The sequence below is a fragment of the Amblyomma mixtum genome, chromosome 4 (assembly GCF_055824585.1).
Source record: "Amblyomma mixtum isolate Tamu chromosome 4, ASM5582458v1, whole genome shotgun sequence".
NCBI lineage: Eukaryota > Metazoa > Arthropoda > Arachnida > Ixodida > Ixodidae > Amblyomma > Amblyomma mixtum.
In genome coordinates this window covers 37,308,669-37,326,622 of record NC_143015.1, presented here as the reverse complement: position 1 = coordinate 37,326,622, position 17,954 = coordinate 37,308,669, and the positions used below count along the sequence as shown (strand labels likewise).

Sequence of the window (17,954 nt, the reverse complement as noted above, 5' to 3'; positions counted from 1 at the left end):
GTGGTCACAAAGCATGTTTTCTTCTGCTCTTCTTTTATTTGTACATACACGGACACGTTTCGAGCTCTGGTCCTTCAGAGACGATTTTTTAATTTTCTGCGCGATCATTATTCTCGCGTTGAATATCTCAGCCTCTTTGTTGGCTTCGAAAACTGTGCTTCCTTTTAAAATGCTGGATGGTGCCAGCGAAGCCCACAAGTATGCTTCGCCAGTGTTAGCGGAGCGAGGGCCAGGCTGTATAGCCAGGCTACGGAGCAGTTGGCCCAGGAGCCGGTTTCTGTTGACCCCCGGCGTTGGGGGCAGCTGCGGACTTTGAAGGACTTGAAGGACTTTTGTCCGGCGGAGGCCCGGCGTCAATGGATGGCCGCCCGACCATGTGGTCGTAGTCGGGCGACGGCCTCCACGTAGCCTCCGAAGACTGCCTGTTAGCCGGGTACTGGGCCCTGCGTAGCGTCGGCGGACGCAAATAGTATTAGCGGGAGAAATCAGCGCGCTTCTAGACCTGCACAGATGGCACCATCTTTTACCGAACGAGATTTTATACGCGACAGCGTATACAGCTCGTTCCTTCCATTACGGCCAAACTAATTGACGTAGGACATTCCAAGTGGTGTCAAGCGATTTGTCTTCTAGCTTTGTACACGTTGGCTTCAAAAAGTACATATCTGGCTATAGCGAAAAAATTCTACCGCATATAGCGAATATATGCCATACTCAATGCACGAGATTCGCATCAATAGGGAGGGCATCTGTCAGCAGCTGCTGTCTCTGGACCCGAAGAAATCGAGCGGTCCCGATGAAATACCGACGGAATTCCTTAAACGGTATGCTGAGTGGTTATCATATTATTTGCAAATTTTATTTGAAAAGTCATTGCGGGATCATTCTTTACCTCGTGACTGGCGCAGCGCAATAGTAGTTCCGGTATTTAAAGGCGGTAATCGACTTCTAAAAAACTACAGGCCAGTTTCACTCACTTCCGTATGTTGCAAGGTTTTTGAACACATAATAGCTAAACACATCCTTCATTTTTTGGAAATAAATGACCTATTGTGTCCATTTCAGCATGGTTTTCGGACCGGCCTTTCGACAGTGACGCAGTTAATTGAAACAGTGAACGACTTTTGCAAGGCTATAGATGAACGTCAGCAGGTAGATGTGGTCTGTGTAGACTTCTCGAAGGCTTTCGATAAAGTTCCGCATCATAAGCTTCTTTTTAAACTACGCAGATTAGGAATCGCTGAAAATATAGTACTATGGATTCAGGCCTATCTAAGTAACCGCTGTCAAGTCGTCAAAATAGAAAGTGCAGTATCGAATAGGCGTGAAGTTCTGTCGGGGGTGCCACAGGGCTCCGTTTTAGGTCCGCTTTTGTTTTTATTGTATATAAATGATATTTCTGCTATCGTCGAATCGCCTGTCAGAATGAAACTTTTTGCCGATGATTGCTTAATTTACTCTCCTGTGGCTTCCCCGGCAGATCAGATGAACATAAACAGGTGTCTTCAGTCGTTAAACTCGTGGTGCCTGAAATGGGGTATGGAAATAAACTACCAAAAATCTAATTACATGCAAGTAACAAGGACGCAGAATGTTATGATGTTTCGATACAATATCGGTGAAAATTCCTTAGTTCAAGTAAAGTGTCTCAAGTACTTGGGAGTGACATTAACAAATAATCTTGACTGGCGCACCCATATTGAAAATGTCTATTTAAAAGCCTACCAGAAGCTCTGTTTCCTGAGGAGGAAGTTGCCGAATGCGACTAGAGAAATTAAATTGATTGCGTACAAGACATTCGTGCGGCCAATCATAGAGTACGCAAGTGCAGTGTGGAGTCCTCATCAAAAGGGTTTAAAACGGAAACTGGAAAGATTGCAAAGGATGTCAGCACGTTTTATATGCTCTAAATACCGCCGCACTGATTCAGTCACAGCAATGCTAAAAGAGTGTCAGTTAGAATCACTTGAAGTAAGAAGAACAAAGCAGAAATTGAAACTTTTTTTTCTGATAATGAATGATAAAGTCAAAGTTAATAAACATCACTATGTTACACCTCCCCTGAAGCGTTGCCCTCGGAAAAATCACAGTAAGGTATTACAGCCTATTATTACACGTACTGATGTCTATCGCTACTCCTTTTTTCCCGATGCTGTAGAAATTTGGAATTAGGGGTGTGCGAATATCAAATTTTTCGAATACGAATCGAATACGAATACTTAGTTCCGAATATCGAATCGAATATCGAATAGTGAAGGAAAGACGCATTTAACCACTTCAAAACATTTATTTGAGCACCCAAGAACATCACAGCTCAACTATCAATAAGTAAATGAACACAAAAGGTGTGTGTGTGGCTGCACAGAAAGTATCTAGGTCTAGAACATTATTCTTAGAAGAGTGGAATTTTCAGAGAAAATGGCTAGTACACAGCACTGATAGAATCTAGCATGCCATCAGCGCAAAAGTGCGTTGCTGGGATGAACATTAAAGGTCGTTGTGAAGGAAAAACAGCTGCTCCACATGGTCAAGCAGGAGTAGTTCCCTTCTTGCTGAAACGACTTCTCCAGAGACAGGTAATTCCCTCTCACTAGGCACTGAAGTGGCAGATATTGCGAGACACTTCGTTCACAGCTTTGACTATACCAGCTTCGCAGGTATAGCCACAAAGAAGCTCACAAGCACAGTCAGCTACGGCATGTCCCAACATTACGCATGGCTATAGTGCCTAGAATATACCAGTATATTCTAGGCACTATAGCATGGCTCTGGATATCGCCATGTTGTTATGTCTATGTCGATTGGACTTGCGCACCGAAATGTACGCCCACTGATATCCACTAGGGGAGCTGGATGCCGCATCGGGCGCCCGAAAGTGAAGCCACCGGAAGTAAGTGGTCTTGTCCCGGAAGTCAGCCTTTGGCAGTGCATGAAATCGGAGCTCAGCACGGTTTTTCAGTTCCAGTTTTGTTTTCCCACTTAGCATTTCGTCTTTTCGTTGTTCTCGTCTTTTTACATAACAATGCCTACCTGTTGCGCCGTCAACTGAGCGAGGAGACCAGCGCAGCCTTCGGGAAAGACGTTTCAAAAATAAGGGTCCATTGCATCGCAATGGGACGACACTAGCAGACGACAGGACGTCGCTACACACAGCAAGTTTGGAGCCTCGTCTACTCGGCTAGGTGTCGTCTCGTTTGCCTAGCTTTGCCAACTCTGCTCTGTACTGTGATGCTTGTTCCCACGCTCAAGCCCAAGTTATGCTATCAATGGGGGATAAATATGAGAAAGAATAGGTGGAAACATTCACCAGGCATCTGACTTTGCAGCGGCCATCTTACCGAATTATGTGTAGACCGAACCAGAGCGAGGGCTAGGTTACTATCTGGTGAGGTGTCGAAGGTGTTCGCTTGGTCCACGTTAGCGCCTCCAAAAGGTACGGTACTGCTTTTTCGACGAAGCGTGTCATGTACTGTTCCGTATTGTAGCAAGTTAAGCCTAAATTGGCTTTAATTCGTGGTGCTTGGTGCAGTTGACTTCTAACAGCGCTTCTCACGCGCGCTGCAGCATTCGTCTTTCTTGTCAGTCGTTCCTCTCGCGCTGTGCCTTTTCTTTGCTGCACGAAAATTCGGTATTAAGATGACCTAGCCTCATCGTCATTCCACTACTTCTCCTTCACGCTCGGAAGGCAAGAACCAGGCAAGAATATAGTGTTTAATGCACGTACCCCTTTGCCGCTGCGGGGTGAGACCTGCATGCGTGCTTTTTTCGGTTTCTCTGAAATTACAGGGTTCTGCACACAATGCTCACATTTCTCGCGTTCAGCTTGCTTGTTCCTTTCATATAACAGCAGACATTACACGAGAACAACGCAAAAAACTGAGAACGAAAGGGCGAAAGACGCGACTTTTTGCATTGAAATACACAGCAGACACCAGACTTCCGGGACAAGCCGTCCAACTTCCGGTGGCTTCACTCGCGCTCGTCTCGGAAAGCGGGCGGGAATGCGGCATCCAGCCAACTAGTGAAGATCAGTGTGTACGCCGGTGCTCGCAATAAAATATTCGGCTAAATACGAATGTTCGCATGCGATCGAATACTCGAAACAACACGAATACTTAGATTTCGAATCGAATACGAATAGCAAAAATCTAATATTCGAATTATATTCGAAAATTTCGAATATTCGCACACCCCTATTTGGAATCAACTACCGAGTGACGTTGTGGACCAAACAGATGTAGACAAATTTGTGACAGGTGTGAACGCGTTCCTGGAAGATTGCTGTGCAAATCTGTAATTCTGTGCATTTGAGTGTTTCTTTTTTTAGCGAAGAGAATTGCACTTGTGTCTGTATATGTGTCCCTCCCTGTAATGACCCTCATGCAGAGGGTTAACAGTATGAATAAATAAATAAAATAAATAAATATCGCTAATGACGCAATATTCGTTCGAAACTGCTAACGCTCGACACTCATACGCTCCCTGAGCGTTTTTCTGTTTTTGTTTTCTGATCGCCTCCTACTCTGAACGCTCAGCGGCTGTGTTGCTCTGCATCCGATGAGTGCGAGGTCGTCGGTTGGGAACTAACGACAATAGATGCAGGCGAAATACATGGCCTCCCATGTACTGAGATTTCGCTAGAAATGCAGCGCTTGTCAAAGCTCACAGTGCAGTGTTCGGGTAATGGTACCCTGAAAGCAGTAAAAATGTAGGCCTAGGATGCTACACCAGTAGCACTACCCTTGAAAAATAGCACCTGCGCTTTGTTTAGCAATGAAACAGTTGTGAGAATAAATTGGACTATGAATTACGCAGTGGTCGCAAAAGAAAATCCTTTTGAGGTTCACCTTGCTCATCATTACAATGCAAAAATACGGGAAATTGAAGGACACATAAGAGTGAAATGCGACAGCGTGTTGCAGATGGTGGTTGCCTAAATGAACGCATTTTTCATTTTTATTGTGACAATTAAATGATCATTCACATACTCTAAATTTTCTTAACTACCATCATCTAGCATTGGCTTATCATTCTGAGCTTTTTGATACCTTTGAACATCCATTTTCCAATTTTTTTATTTGTCTGTTTAATAAATTTCTTTGAATGATTTCACTAACTCGTTATCGCCTATCAAACGCCAATCAATCAATAACTATAAGCACAAATTACCATGATACGGTTTTGTTTACGCAGCTCCCGATTATTTCTGACACGCGGTGCTGACTACTACTACGCTGACCGCTTGTGGACCGAACGAGCTGCAGACGCTGTCGCGTAATAATTAAGGAATCGGCAAAAAGGAAGTAAAGCAGAATGAATGCCCACATCCCACCCGGTAAACCTCCTGACTTCGGGGAGAATAGAGTCCACTGCATGCACCTCGTTCCAAGACCTGCAGTGACTACTGGACATTTTTCATTCCAGCTCAAGGTGTTCCCCTAAGAGTGGGGAGTGGTCCAGTGGGGAGCGGTCGAGAGTGGGGAGCGGTGCCGGTGGGAAGAGCTAAAATGAAAATACTATTCGGTGAAGAGATAAAGGCTGATCTCTTAGGCTAGCAGAACAGGTTCGGAAGGGAGGAAACTTATCGGGGAAGGGCGGAGAGTCAAATAAGGAGATAATATTAGGAAACCCCATGGGTAAGCACAGCCGCGGCTGACGACCGCCTGAGCCAGTGCAAGATAGATTGGAACGGCCTTGAACCCACAGGGGACGTAGCCGTAGCTTGGGTAATGCACCTGCTGATGATGACTGCGAATGAGTAATATCTGCGGTGTTTTACCAACTGTGTACTTTTCTGATATTCACTTGCGTACACTTGCCTTTGAGAAGAGGCAAGCACTGAAATGTTCCGACCACGACACCAAACTGAGAGATGTAACGCAGAGAAACAACTACCCCTGATCCGTGATCGTAGACGAGTTGAATCCAAATAGAAAAAAATATAGTACGAAGAAAGAAAGAGCGTGAGAAAGGGAGATTAGGAAATTTTCCGGGGCAGGGGGTGACTGAAGCTGACGCATCACGGGTTGAAAGTATTGGTGATGAAAGGGTTTATGGTGATAAACGTCCCAAAAAGACAAAGGCTGTCAGGGATGCCGTAGCGGAGGGATGTGGATAATTTTGACCACCTGTGGTTCTTTAACGTGCACAGACATCACGCAGCACACGGGCTTCTAGCATTTTACCTCCATCGAAAAGCGACCACCGTGGGCGGGATCGAACCCACGACTTTCTGGTTAGAAGCCCAGCGCCATAACAACTGAGCCACCACTGTGGCTGGTGATAAAAGGAATATGCTTTTCTTTAAACAATAGTCAATCTCGCATCTGCTGATTATGATGGAAGGGTAAAGTCCGCCCTACTTCACTCCTCCACTCCTATTTTGATCTTCACATATGAGAACGACTGAGGCGTCTCGAAAGCTTCGCCTCACGTACTCACCCCGGCTTGGCCTCCCTGGTGACGAGGCGGCTTCTAGCTGCGGCCACCTCATCCAGGGCCTCTCGGCGCGCTAGCGACGGCCGACAGCCGCTCGCCATGCGCCGGTAGTAGCGGTCGTAGAGGCGCGTCAGCGAGATCACCTCGTCGTGCACCCTGGCGGCCATCTTGCGCAGCACATTCAGCGACAGGCTAAGCACTATGCCCACGACGGCCATGGCGATAGTGTTGGAGCGCAGGTAGGTGACCATGGAGTCCACGCAGTTCCGTGTATATATCTGCACCAGTCGACAAAAAGGAAGGGAGTCAAGCTGCCATCTCCTACCCAGGAAGTTAATACACACACTCTATATTAGTATAGGTAGTGCGGTGTCGCTTTTGCTCTGTTTTTAGTGGTAATACTCTAGTGCTTTTTCTCAATTTGTAGCAGTAGTGGAGTAGTGCTTTTGCTCTAGTACACCCTGATTCCGCAATTCCTGCAGTCAGCTGAGGTTTCCGCTGAGTGAAATGCTTTCTCGTAATCAATGAAGGCTATATATATATGGTTTTTTTATATACTGCGCATTTCTCTACCACCTGATTAATAGCGGGAATGTGGTCTATCGTAGAGTACCTTTACGAAAGCCTGCCTTATGGTTTGGTTGATAGAAGTCTAAGGTTGCCCTGACTCTATTAGCGATTACCTTAGTAAATAACTCGTAGGGAAAGCACAGTAAGCTAGTCAGCCTAATTTTTCAAGTCCTTGAAGTCTCCTTTCTTATGAATTAAGGTAATTTTACTGTTCTTCCAAGCTTCTGATACAATCGAGGTCACAAGGCATTGCGTATGCAGGCCGGCCAGTTTTTCTAACTGCCTCCCCTTTGTCCTTCAAGAAATCTGCTGTTACCTGATCCTCACCGGCTGCGTTCCCCCTGTGCATTGCTCTCAAGACTGTCCTAGGAGCAATGGAGACTTTCTTAGTAGCAATAGTGGTTTACCACAATCTATAGTACTCAATTTAACCTCTTGCTTTTAAAAATATAGCTGATATTTTGGTTCGTTGATATTGCAGTATTCTTGAAGTAAGTGTATAGAAGCCGAGAAACAAAAGGATTTGTTTCCACGCCTCTCTGCTGGCCTCAGCTTCTGAACATACACGCAAAGGCAAATTGCCTATTTCAGGCTCTTTTTCCCTCCACCATTTTGAAAACTCAATGTGAAAAAAACTACGCAGTTTAAAATTCTAAAATTATATGAAACAGTACAAATTCTTTCGCCAAATTTCATCCCTCAAATTCTACGAAAAAAGAAAATTTTTTGGAATAGAACGCAACGCGGGGTGGGAGATTTGTATTCTCAAGATGCCTTCGTACTTGTATCCCTTAAAATGAAGGAGCCTTCATGTTAAGCTTCACCGTTCAGGATGAAGACAACTATGCCAATTGTTATCAATGAGTGAATTTTACGGTGTCGCGATAAGCATACTCCGTAGGTCCAACAGGCACAGTACGTCTCCTCTCTGACTAACCATTCGTTTCGAGAAATAAGTGGTTCCGTCAGGCCTGCTTTCTCTATTCTAGACTTGGATTCAGGACTTTCTTTACAGAAAGTGGTACTGTAGTCTTATGCGTCTCCGAGAGATCTCGCGCTATTATTTGGTGGTGAGAGGGCGTACCTTCTTCCAGGCCTCCTGCTCGCTAACACTGAGGACACCACGACCGCAGAAGCGGTGCTTGAGCCTAGTCTCAAAATCGAGCTGTTCCCCTTCCTGCGGCTTGCAGCACGAGGCCGGAACTGAGCACCGCTCCGTGCTCGGGTTGTACTTGGAGCAGTTGAAGTAGATGTTGTAGTCCCAGTCGCGATAGCGCTCTTTCGTCACGCCGCAACACTTAAAGGAAGCCTGCACCGTACGTACATCAACATCACCCTCGGTATCATCCTGTACCAGTATCCAAATTATAATACTGACCATCGCCAACTTCAACAACCAAACAACCAGAATCATCATCGTCGCTGCTATCACAGGTCTCGTCGCCATCATCCCCACAGATACGACCACAGTCATTCTGTTCGCAGTCAACAGCAATTTTAAGACCACCGCCACAAAGACCGCAATTTTAAGACTGCCAAACTGGACTGCAGTGTTTCCTTTCTTCCGCCTAATGGTCACCGTGTTGCCAAAAGGCGCCTGTGTGGTGTGTGGTTCCAGTGCACGTTAAAGATACCCAGGTGGTCGATATTCATCCGGAGCTCTCCACTACGGCACCTCTTTCTTCTTTCACTCCCTCTTTGTCCCTTCTTTTACGGTGGTGTTCGCGTGTCCACCGAGAAAAGTGAGACAGTTATTGCGTCATTTCCTTCCCGCAATAACTATGTTTCATCCGGAGCCCTCCACTACGGCACCTCTTTCTTTCTTCTCTCACTCCCTCCTTTATACCTTCTTACGGCGTGGTTCAGGCGTCCATCGAGATGTAGACAGATACTGCACTATTTCCTTTCGTTAAAAACCAATTTCCAATTTTTGTTCAAACGGCGATTTCCAACAGATGAGTCGCTGCGATCGGTGAGATCAGCAATGACAGATATCTACAAATTGGCCCTTCGTATCGCGATGGCGGAGTCGCGGATGCTGAGTGAAATTATACGACAAAAAGCCTATTTAAGTACTTTGGTGAAGAAAAGAAGTTTTCTCAGGCATTAAAGGGACAATGGAGAAAACTTTCAATTCGTCTGTAATGATGTGATAAGAAACGCAAAGGTTTGTAACAAACTCGGGGCGTTACGAAGTAACGATGCCTTGCGGCTGGCAAACGCCTGCAAAACCAGTCGAATTCTCTATTCGACTCCTTATCTCTACCTACGGAAATAAGAGGAGGAAGCCCTTCACGTCATCCTTCACAAAATTATTAAGCGTGTCCTTGACCTCCACATCACCGTTTCAAAAAGCCAGCTTACGGCCTTTGGGGTGGTGAATACTTTCCGGGAGCTCCAGAAGGCGAACCTTACAAACCGGTACACGCGCTTGTAGCAAAGGGAGTCGGGCCGCCGCCTTCATGCTCGACTTCATATCCAATACACCACTCCCATGGAAGACAGGTTTCACTTCCCAGAACGTTGGAGACGGGCCCTCTATGTGCGACCTCTTCCAGCACACATGTCACACGAAGACCATACTGGTCGGCGCCTTGCACGTGCAAAGCCCTAGACCGATATTAGGGCCACAAAACAGGTGTATACTACGTTGATGCCTCCGGCCCTCACGACGGGGGATGGTACACGGCCGCGGTAGTTCACAACAGCAACACAGTTAACGGCCTCACCTTCAGGGCCCGCAGTGCAACACAAGCAGAAGAGGCCGCTATTGCTCTCGTGGCCTCACATTCCGATTCAAAATACATAATCACCGACTCGCGAGGGGCCTGTCGGAACGTAGAACAAGGCTGCACTCCCTTCCTGGCCTATCGAATCTACCAAAAGTGGATACGGGATATGGACCCCGCACACCGTTACCTTATATGGGCCACTGCTCAGCAGGGGCTGGCAGGAAACGAGGCAGCAGACGCAGCCGCTCGCGCTCTCTCTCAGCTGGCTGCTTTCTCCTGCTCACCTGATCAGGAATCTGATTTCAATCCGGTCTATGCCTTCAAAGATGTTACAACCTACTATCAAGACAGTCATCGCATTTACCCTCGCCCATGGAAAGGCCTCAGGAAGGCGGACGAGCGGCTCCTTCTCTGCCTTCTCACCAATACAATGCTGTGCCCGGCAGCACAAAAACATTTTGACCGCTCCTTTAACGTTAGCTGCCCGGACTCTAGAGCGGTGTCTTCGGACACCTATCGCGTGGTGTGGGCCTGCCCCTCCAACCCGGCTATTGCCCCCATCCCCAACCCAACCCAGGAGGTCTAGGAGGCGACCCTGCTCGGCTGCCACGACTCACAGGCCCAAGAAGCCTTAGTCGGGCGCGCCCGGGTGGCGGCCACCGCCACTGGGGTCCCAGACTAAGGACCTCCACCTAGTGCTTGTAGGGATCGGTTTCTCACGGGCTGATACAAACATATCTTCTGTCCCTTCCTAACAAATTTTTTCACCATCACCACCCAAAGGTTTGGGCAAGTCGGTGACACATGTTAAGCGAAGAATGAAGGGCCAGTAAAAAAAACACTAGTACGAGAGATAACGCGCACGCAAGAACCAACTATCAACTTTATTGCATGGTGTTTCACCTAAGACTTTACAGAGTTTTTAAAAATAGGATTTTTGAGTCAGCGCTTTTTTCGGCAAAGCATGTCAGTGGTGTAGTACATCAGAATACCGCCAAGGCTTGCTAACTTCTGGTTGGTTAAGTAATAATGAATAGTTAGCTTTTAACTATTATGTAAGGCTCCTTAATTATTGAGGAATAGTTAACTTTTTAACTACTACTGTTAGGCTCCTTAATTATTTGGCGGCGTCCAGCCCAATTTTAGTAATAAACATACAAGTGTTTGTAATTTCGCAAAATCCTGATTCCCTCGGCGCTGTGGCCCAACAATTTTCAGCTATTTCTGCGAGTTACGTGCACCGGAGGAGTTGCCTTGCGTGCAGGCTTCTTGAAAGCGCATGTATTTAGGCGCGATGTAGCCAAAATTTGTTGTGCCACAGCGCCGAGGGTAAGCGCATTGCGAAGTTCTAAAAATTGTTATTGATATTACTTATGGTGGGCTACACTGCTCTCAGTAATCAAGGACCTCAGCAGTAAGAGTTAAAAAGCTAACAGGACGTTCTACGTCCGCCGCTTATGAACGTTGGTGGCGCTGATGAACACTCTCAAGGTTAGGTTACTTGTAAACATAAATACCCACGAAAACAGAAAATTTGACAGCCGCCGCCGTAGCTCAGAGGTAGAGCACCGGACGCGTAATTCGGAGGTCGTGGGTTCGGATCCCACCGGCGGCATGTGGTTGTTTTTTCTTCTGCTTTTCTAATCAATTAGCTTTAAGCGATAACACTTTCAGTAATATTCTAAATTGATCAACACCACAAAATAAATAAATAAAAAAAATAAAAAAAATCCCCTGTGCCCCTTGGTTTCTGTGGCTGTTGGCTTCTTTCATATTAACCAGCTTACTGGTTAGCAAGTCTTAGCTGCATTTTAACGTGCTACGTCACTGACAATGCTATGTCGAAAAAAGCGTTCTTCTAATTTAAAAAGCCTCTCTTTAAATATCGTGTAAATTCTTAGGTGAAACACCCTGTATACAGAACAGCACACCTCACGGTAAAAACTGACAAAGTAAGGACAGTTGACGGTCAGTACGTTACCCGAGTCGTTGCGCACTAACTTTTACGTGATGGGAATGACATGAAACCGGTCTACGGCACATGGTCAGTGCGGATTCAAGGACATTCAAAAACGAAGGGAAAAGAAAAGTGAAGCAAGCGAAACAAAAACTGAAGTGATGAAAACAAACTTGACCAACCGTAAACACTCATGAGTAAACTGTCTCGGACTAGACGCCAACAAGTAAAAGCAGATGAAGAACATCGAGGACAGCCGCATGAGGAAAGTGTGGCGATTGCGCCGCAGTTCACCTGGGCATAATCGACGAGACGTGCATAGTCAGGGTTGTCACGGTAGCTCACGATCAGGTCGACGGTGAACACGCTGCTCGCACTCTGCGAAGACCCCAGGGTAGCCCGAGAAACAGGGGAAGCAGGAAAGGGTAGGGACATTAGGCCGGGCTCTTCCTCAAGATCAGTACCGCCACAACAAAGTCTAGTGTGATACTGCTGCGCACTGCCTCAGCCACAACCAACGCTAAGAACACCGCACAATAAACTCAGTTTACATTGACAGTAAGGTGAGTTCTGCGAAGTTACTGCCGTATTGTGCGAGCTGAACATTCAAGGACGTCACATCTTCGGAATGGCAAGACCCCACCTTCTGCAGGAGCAATGAGGCACACACCTGTCAAAACAGTCAACTCTCAATGTAAGGTCCCTTTGTAATGACACCTGCATTATTCAGGCTTTAAAAAGTCAATGTTGTACTTGGCAAGCAGAGCACTCAACGACTTCATTCCTCCTGGATGGCGTGAGGACTTTCTCGCCAGTCCGGCTGAAACATAGCCCTGTTCTCCTGGCCAGAGCCAACGTCTCATCCGTAGTCCGCGAGACGCTTCGAACAAGACGACGAACAGTACAGGTACCGCTGTCAGTTCTAGGCCCAGGGCGAGGGCAGTGCGTCTGGCGGTGTTTTGGACAGAAGTTCCTTGAACTGTCTCATTAGATATCGAAAACAGCAGAACATTTTTAAATTTATACGTGCCATTGATGTCATGCACATGGCACCTGAGTCTCGCGTCGAGAGCCTCAGACGGGTGCACACTGGCGTATCTCGGATAAGTGCTCGCGACATTTCTTGTGAGACCGGGATTACCACAGGCGCCCTCGATGGGACTCCCGGAGCGTTGAAGAGCAAGTTGGTGACTCGGCCAGAGAACCCTTACAAGAATAGTCTATAGAAAGTTGATAGACTGTCTATAAACAAAATTTTACTAAAAGTGTATGGCCATAAATATATAGATTATCTAAAGACTGTCTGTTGCATTTGCACTGCCTATAAACTCTTCTCTATGATTTGTCTATACAGAGTCTATGGACTTCATAGGCAGAAATCTATACATAGTCTATAGACTAAACTTTTGTAAGTGAAGGCAACAAGACTGAGTGGGATCCTGAATTAAGGACTCCACCGACTCCATCAACTAACCATTTCGGGGAAAGAAAAGTTCTTGTATTAAGCTCTCCCCAGCTGATGAGACGTGTAGTTCAACTCATATCCCGCGGTTACAAAGTACCTCGAGAACACTCCCGAGCCGGCAAGCATTACCAGCTATCTCCTCGAAGCGGCGCGGTTGTCCATCGCCGAACAGTCGGCTTGAGGTTGATGACGCGAGAAGGTAGAGGTCGTACGAAGACTGAGAGCAAAAAGCAGTCAGACTGATTCCTACTCCTTTCGCTTCACTAATAACCAGATTATGACTGATTGCGGGCAAATCGTAAAAGGCGCCCGTGTACTGGCTCACCGCGGTGGCTCAGCGGTTAAGGCAGTCGTCTATCGAGCCGGATTGCCTGGGTGCGAACCCGACCGCGCCGGCCGCGTTTCGATAGAGGCGAAACGCAAAAGGCGCCCGTGTTCTGTGCGATGTCAAGGCACATTAAAGATTCCCAGGCGGCCGAGATTATTCCGGAGACGACCACACCGGAGACGACTCTTTCTTCCACTGCCACCTTCTCTTCCCTTACGGTGCAGCTCAGCTGTCCACCGAAATGTATGAGACAGATACTGCGCCGTTTCGTTTCCTCAAAAACAAAAAAACGTGTGCTGCGCAATGTAAGTGCACGTTAAAAATCGCCAGGTGGTCGAAATTATTCTGGAAGCCTCGACTATTGCACCTCATTCTTACTTTCTTCTCTCATTCCCTGCTTTATTCCTTCCCTTACTGCGTGGTTCCGGTGTCCACCGAGATATATCAGTTACTGCGCCAATTCCTACCCTCAAAAACCAATTTTAGCTTTTTTTTTCTGAACAGAAATGCAGCCGTTACGACATCCCGGAGATGCACGAAGATACGCTTACACTGCTTCCGGAGAAGTTGATGAGGAAGGCGCCAACGATGAAGAGCCCGTTGAAGATCACCAGCAGGCGGATGCCCCGGATGTACCAGGTGAGGAAGTACACGTTCTCGCGCAGTGCCCCCATGAAGCCCATGAAGCTGATGAAGAGGAGCACGCCCGACACGAACAGCACCGTCACCTCGATGTTCACCATGAAACTGACGAGCAGGGAGCGATTCCTGAAGGAGATCTCGTCTCGACGATCCACAATGGAGACCACCTGCGACACAGGGAACGTGTGATCGACTCCGTGCGGCGGTACGCACGTCCGTGGTCTTTCTTTTGTCGGCCGTTATTTAGCTTAAAAGCACACTAAGAACGACTTTATGAAATTCGGTTCTCTATATATATGTTTTCTGCGGTTCTTTCTGCATATTTTCGTGTTTGTTCGACAACAAAAGACGCATGTATCGCTGAGAAAAATGGGTGCAAAACTCCCCCATCCTTCGAAAATAAATCGTGATGGCAAGACCGACAAAGACTCCGTGATCACCGCTTGGAAGTTAATACAGCAGGAGTAGATTACCCTCAGGGATTCGCACTGTAGAAACTCTCTTGACGTGTAGTGGTTTCCGTGTTAAAATTTGGAGGGGACACTTAGGTTCTGTGTAAAGGGTATGGCGCGTAAGCGTTAATGGGTTAATAACTTTATATGCGGAATCGGTCCTTCTCTACATTGGTAGATGGCTGGGACTAGTCATACCACTTCTGGCCCAGTGGTGCAGCGGTTAAGCGATGCGCCCCTGCCTCAGCAGGTGGTTTTATCAAACACAGCCACCGCTAGGGCTTGTGAGACCCAGGTTGTTCTTCCCGAGCAACCTCTGGCGACAAGTCGGTAATTTAACTGCCACCTGCCACGGAGGCACTTTGTTCATATTCGGGTGTGCAAAATACGATGACTTCACAACAGCACCCCTGGAGATTACTCTGTGGATGTTTCACTCGTCTCGGCGACGCCGATGACACCGTGTTTCTCGCTGAACGGGACCCTTAACGATGTTATTTTAAAAGGCAGGTGTCGCCGCGAGACATGTATTTCCTTTCATGACCCGTTCTAGCTCCTATCACCGCCGTTTACAGTAAAAGTAGCCTCTTTTTCATCCATATTCATCATCATCAGCCTAACTGCCTCCACCGCAGAGCAATGGCTTCTCCTATACCTCTCCTTTTAACCCTGTCCTAGAAGGCGGTCGGTACAACTATGATGCAGCTAAGCAAACTTCAATTTGTCCTCGCTTTCTCTTTAGCACGGCTTCCGGATTCATTCGATAGATGCATGCTGCCAGTCTACACTGAAGGCATTGACCTCGGTGCCCGCCTGGCCTATAGGATCAATCAAGGCACGTATTCTTGAGTTCCCACTCCGCAGCCGGCATTCTCCTTATTCCCCCCCCCCCCCCCTGGACCCCTTGGAAATTAGAAGCCCAATAAACTGCTATAGTCGGATGCCACTCGAAAATGAAGTCGGCCGCTTGTGGCGACATTGTGGTTAATCTGCTGTAATCGTGACGTATGGCTAATATGCGCACACTTGATACCCTACGCAATGTCACGCTAGCAAGGGAAAGGATATTAAGCACTAAGTCATGACAATCGATGAACGTCGTTGGCTGGAGAGTCTCCTTTCAGGGAAAGTCGGCGCTTCATTCGTGAGTTGTATCCCGTTATAGCACGGCAAATGATAGGTGTAACGTTAAGAGGTCGGAAGAGGGCGGAGGGGGTGAGGGAACAAAAGCGGGTTAATGACATCTTAGTTGAAATCAAGAGGAAGAAATGGGCTTGGGCAGGGCATGTAATGCGAAGGCAAGATAACCGCTGGTCCTTAATGGTAACAGAGTGGACTCCAAGAGAAAGCAAACGTAGCAGGGGATGGCAGAAAGTTAGGTGGGCGGATGAGATTAAGAAGTTTGCGGGGATACAGTGGCCGCAACTGACAAAGGACAGGGTTAACTGGAGAGACTTGGGAGAGGCCTTTGCCCTGCAGTGGGTGTAGTCAGGCTGATGATGATGATGATGATAGCACGGCAAAATAGACGCTCCTGCACCGGTATTCCAATGAAAGGCAAAAAGCATATATTTGTGACAAATGAGCCCGATTGCTCTACGACTTCGCTCAATCTTGGCCGAGTATCCAGGGTACCGAGGATTTATTTTTCATGAGCGATGGCAGTTTGGTGAAACAATCTCAACACTCATGTGTTTGGGTCTGCGGAAGTTTGAATCAAGGCCATATTTTCCCCAAGCATCACACCTCCTCCCCCCCCCCCCCCCCCCCCCCCCTTCCCCGAAGCCGAGCTCTACGCGAAGCAAAAGGACGCACCCAGTGGAAAAATCTGTGGGCACCTATCGGCACTGGGATGCCCCGCCGCGGTGGCTCAGTGGTTACGGCGCTCGGCTGCCGACCCGAATGACGGGGGTTCGATCCTGGCCGCGGCGGGCGAATTTCGACGGAGACGAAATTCTAGAAGCCCGTGTACTGTGCGATGTCAGTGCACGTTAAAGAACCCCAGGTGGTCGAAATTTCCGGAGCCCTTCACTACGGCGTCCCTCATAGCCTGAGTTGCTTTGGGACGTTAAACCCTAATAAACCAAACCAAACCTTTCGGCACTGGGTTCGAACTCCGCAACTCTCGCATGCGAAGTGGGTGCTCAAGCCACTAGGCCACCACGGCGGTGGCTTCGCGACGCAAAGGCATGTGTGTGTTCACTCACGCATACGAGGACGACCATGCAGTTCACGGTAAACATGAGCAGGTTCAGGAACACGAGCGGGACTCTGTGCAGCGGGTTCACGTCGATAATGAGCGTCGACTCGCCGGGTTTGGGCGTCGGGATCTCCGGCATGGCGCCGTTCCACCCTCGCTAATCCTGCGGACAAGATCAGGGCTGTGTCCCAGAAGCTCGCGCCGCGTGTCTTCTTGAGGCTGCCGCCGCTCGGAATCTCAGCGCGAGCCTATAAATGGTGATGATAATGCTACAGTCCACAGCTTATGACTGTGCTGGCGACACTGGTAATGCTAGGCGTAAAGTTGAGAGATCGGAAACGGGCGGAGTGGGTGAGAACAAACGCCGGTTAATGGCATCCTATGGTCGAAATCAAGAGGAAGAAATGGACTTGCACAGGGCATGTTATGCAAAGGCAAGGTAACCGCTTGTCCTTAACGGTAACGGAGTGGATTCCAAGAGAAGGCAAGCGTAGCAGTAGGCGATAGAAAGTTAGGTGTGTGGATGAGACTGAGGAGTGTGCGGGCATACGGTGGCCACAACTGGCAAAGGACAAGGATAATCGGACAGACATGGGAGAGGCTTTTACCCAGCAGTGGGCGTAGTCAGGCTGATGATGATGGTGATGATCCATTAGAAAACCTGTTCCTTCACGCTACAGACCTGGTAACTTTGGCAACTTTCGCCCCGTTCCCTCTTTCAGTCACCGAACTGACAGTATTTGATTAGTTTATTTCAATCAACAAATCGGAATTCCTTTTATTTATTTACTTATTGTTAATATTAATGTTGTTTTTATTATCGCCTTTATAATTTTTTAATTTCATTTATTTATTTTTAACGTTTAGAGCACCTCTCAGTCGCCGCCTGTGTCTTTTCCAATCTCGTGCATTGGGTATGCGCCATTATTTCGAGGACAACAACATAGGAACGTTTTCCAGTGGTTGGTGTTAAGGCTCCTTTTGAGCCTCTGTTCTGTCGGTTGATTAATTATTGCCCAAGCGTCATCATCATCTGCAATGCTATTTCAGCATAGCCGCTTCCAAAAGAACGGATATCTAAACCTACGAGCGAGGTCTCGTGTCCGGGAGAACAAGAAGAAGAGGTTCGATTTTTAGCTCGTGAGCCAGCCCCTGCCGTTACTCATTTTT

General features: G+C 47.5%; 1 protein-coding gene across 1 annotated transcript; it reads right to left on the bottom strand.

Moving 5' to 3' along the window:
• Window positions 1–247: 247 nt before the first annotated feature.
• On the bottom strand, window positions 248–16,809 carry LOC149346242 (tetraspanin-33-like). The gene is made up of 6 exons (XM_089585363.1): window positions 16,792–16,809; window positions 14,042–14,299; window positions 11,992–12,075; window positions 8,093–8,317; window positions 6,442–6,716; window positions 248–443 (listed from the first exon to the last, which is right to left on the bottom strand). The coding sequence occupies exons 1-6, from the start codon at window positions 16,807–16,809 to the stop codon at window positions 248–250; spliced, it is 1,056 nt and encodes a 351-aa protein (XP_089441489.1).
• Window positions 16,810–17,954: the final 1,145 nt, after the last annotated feature.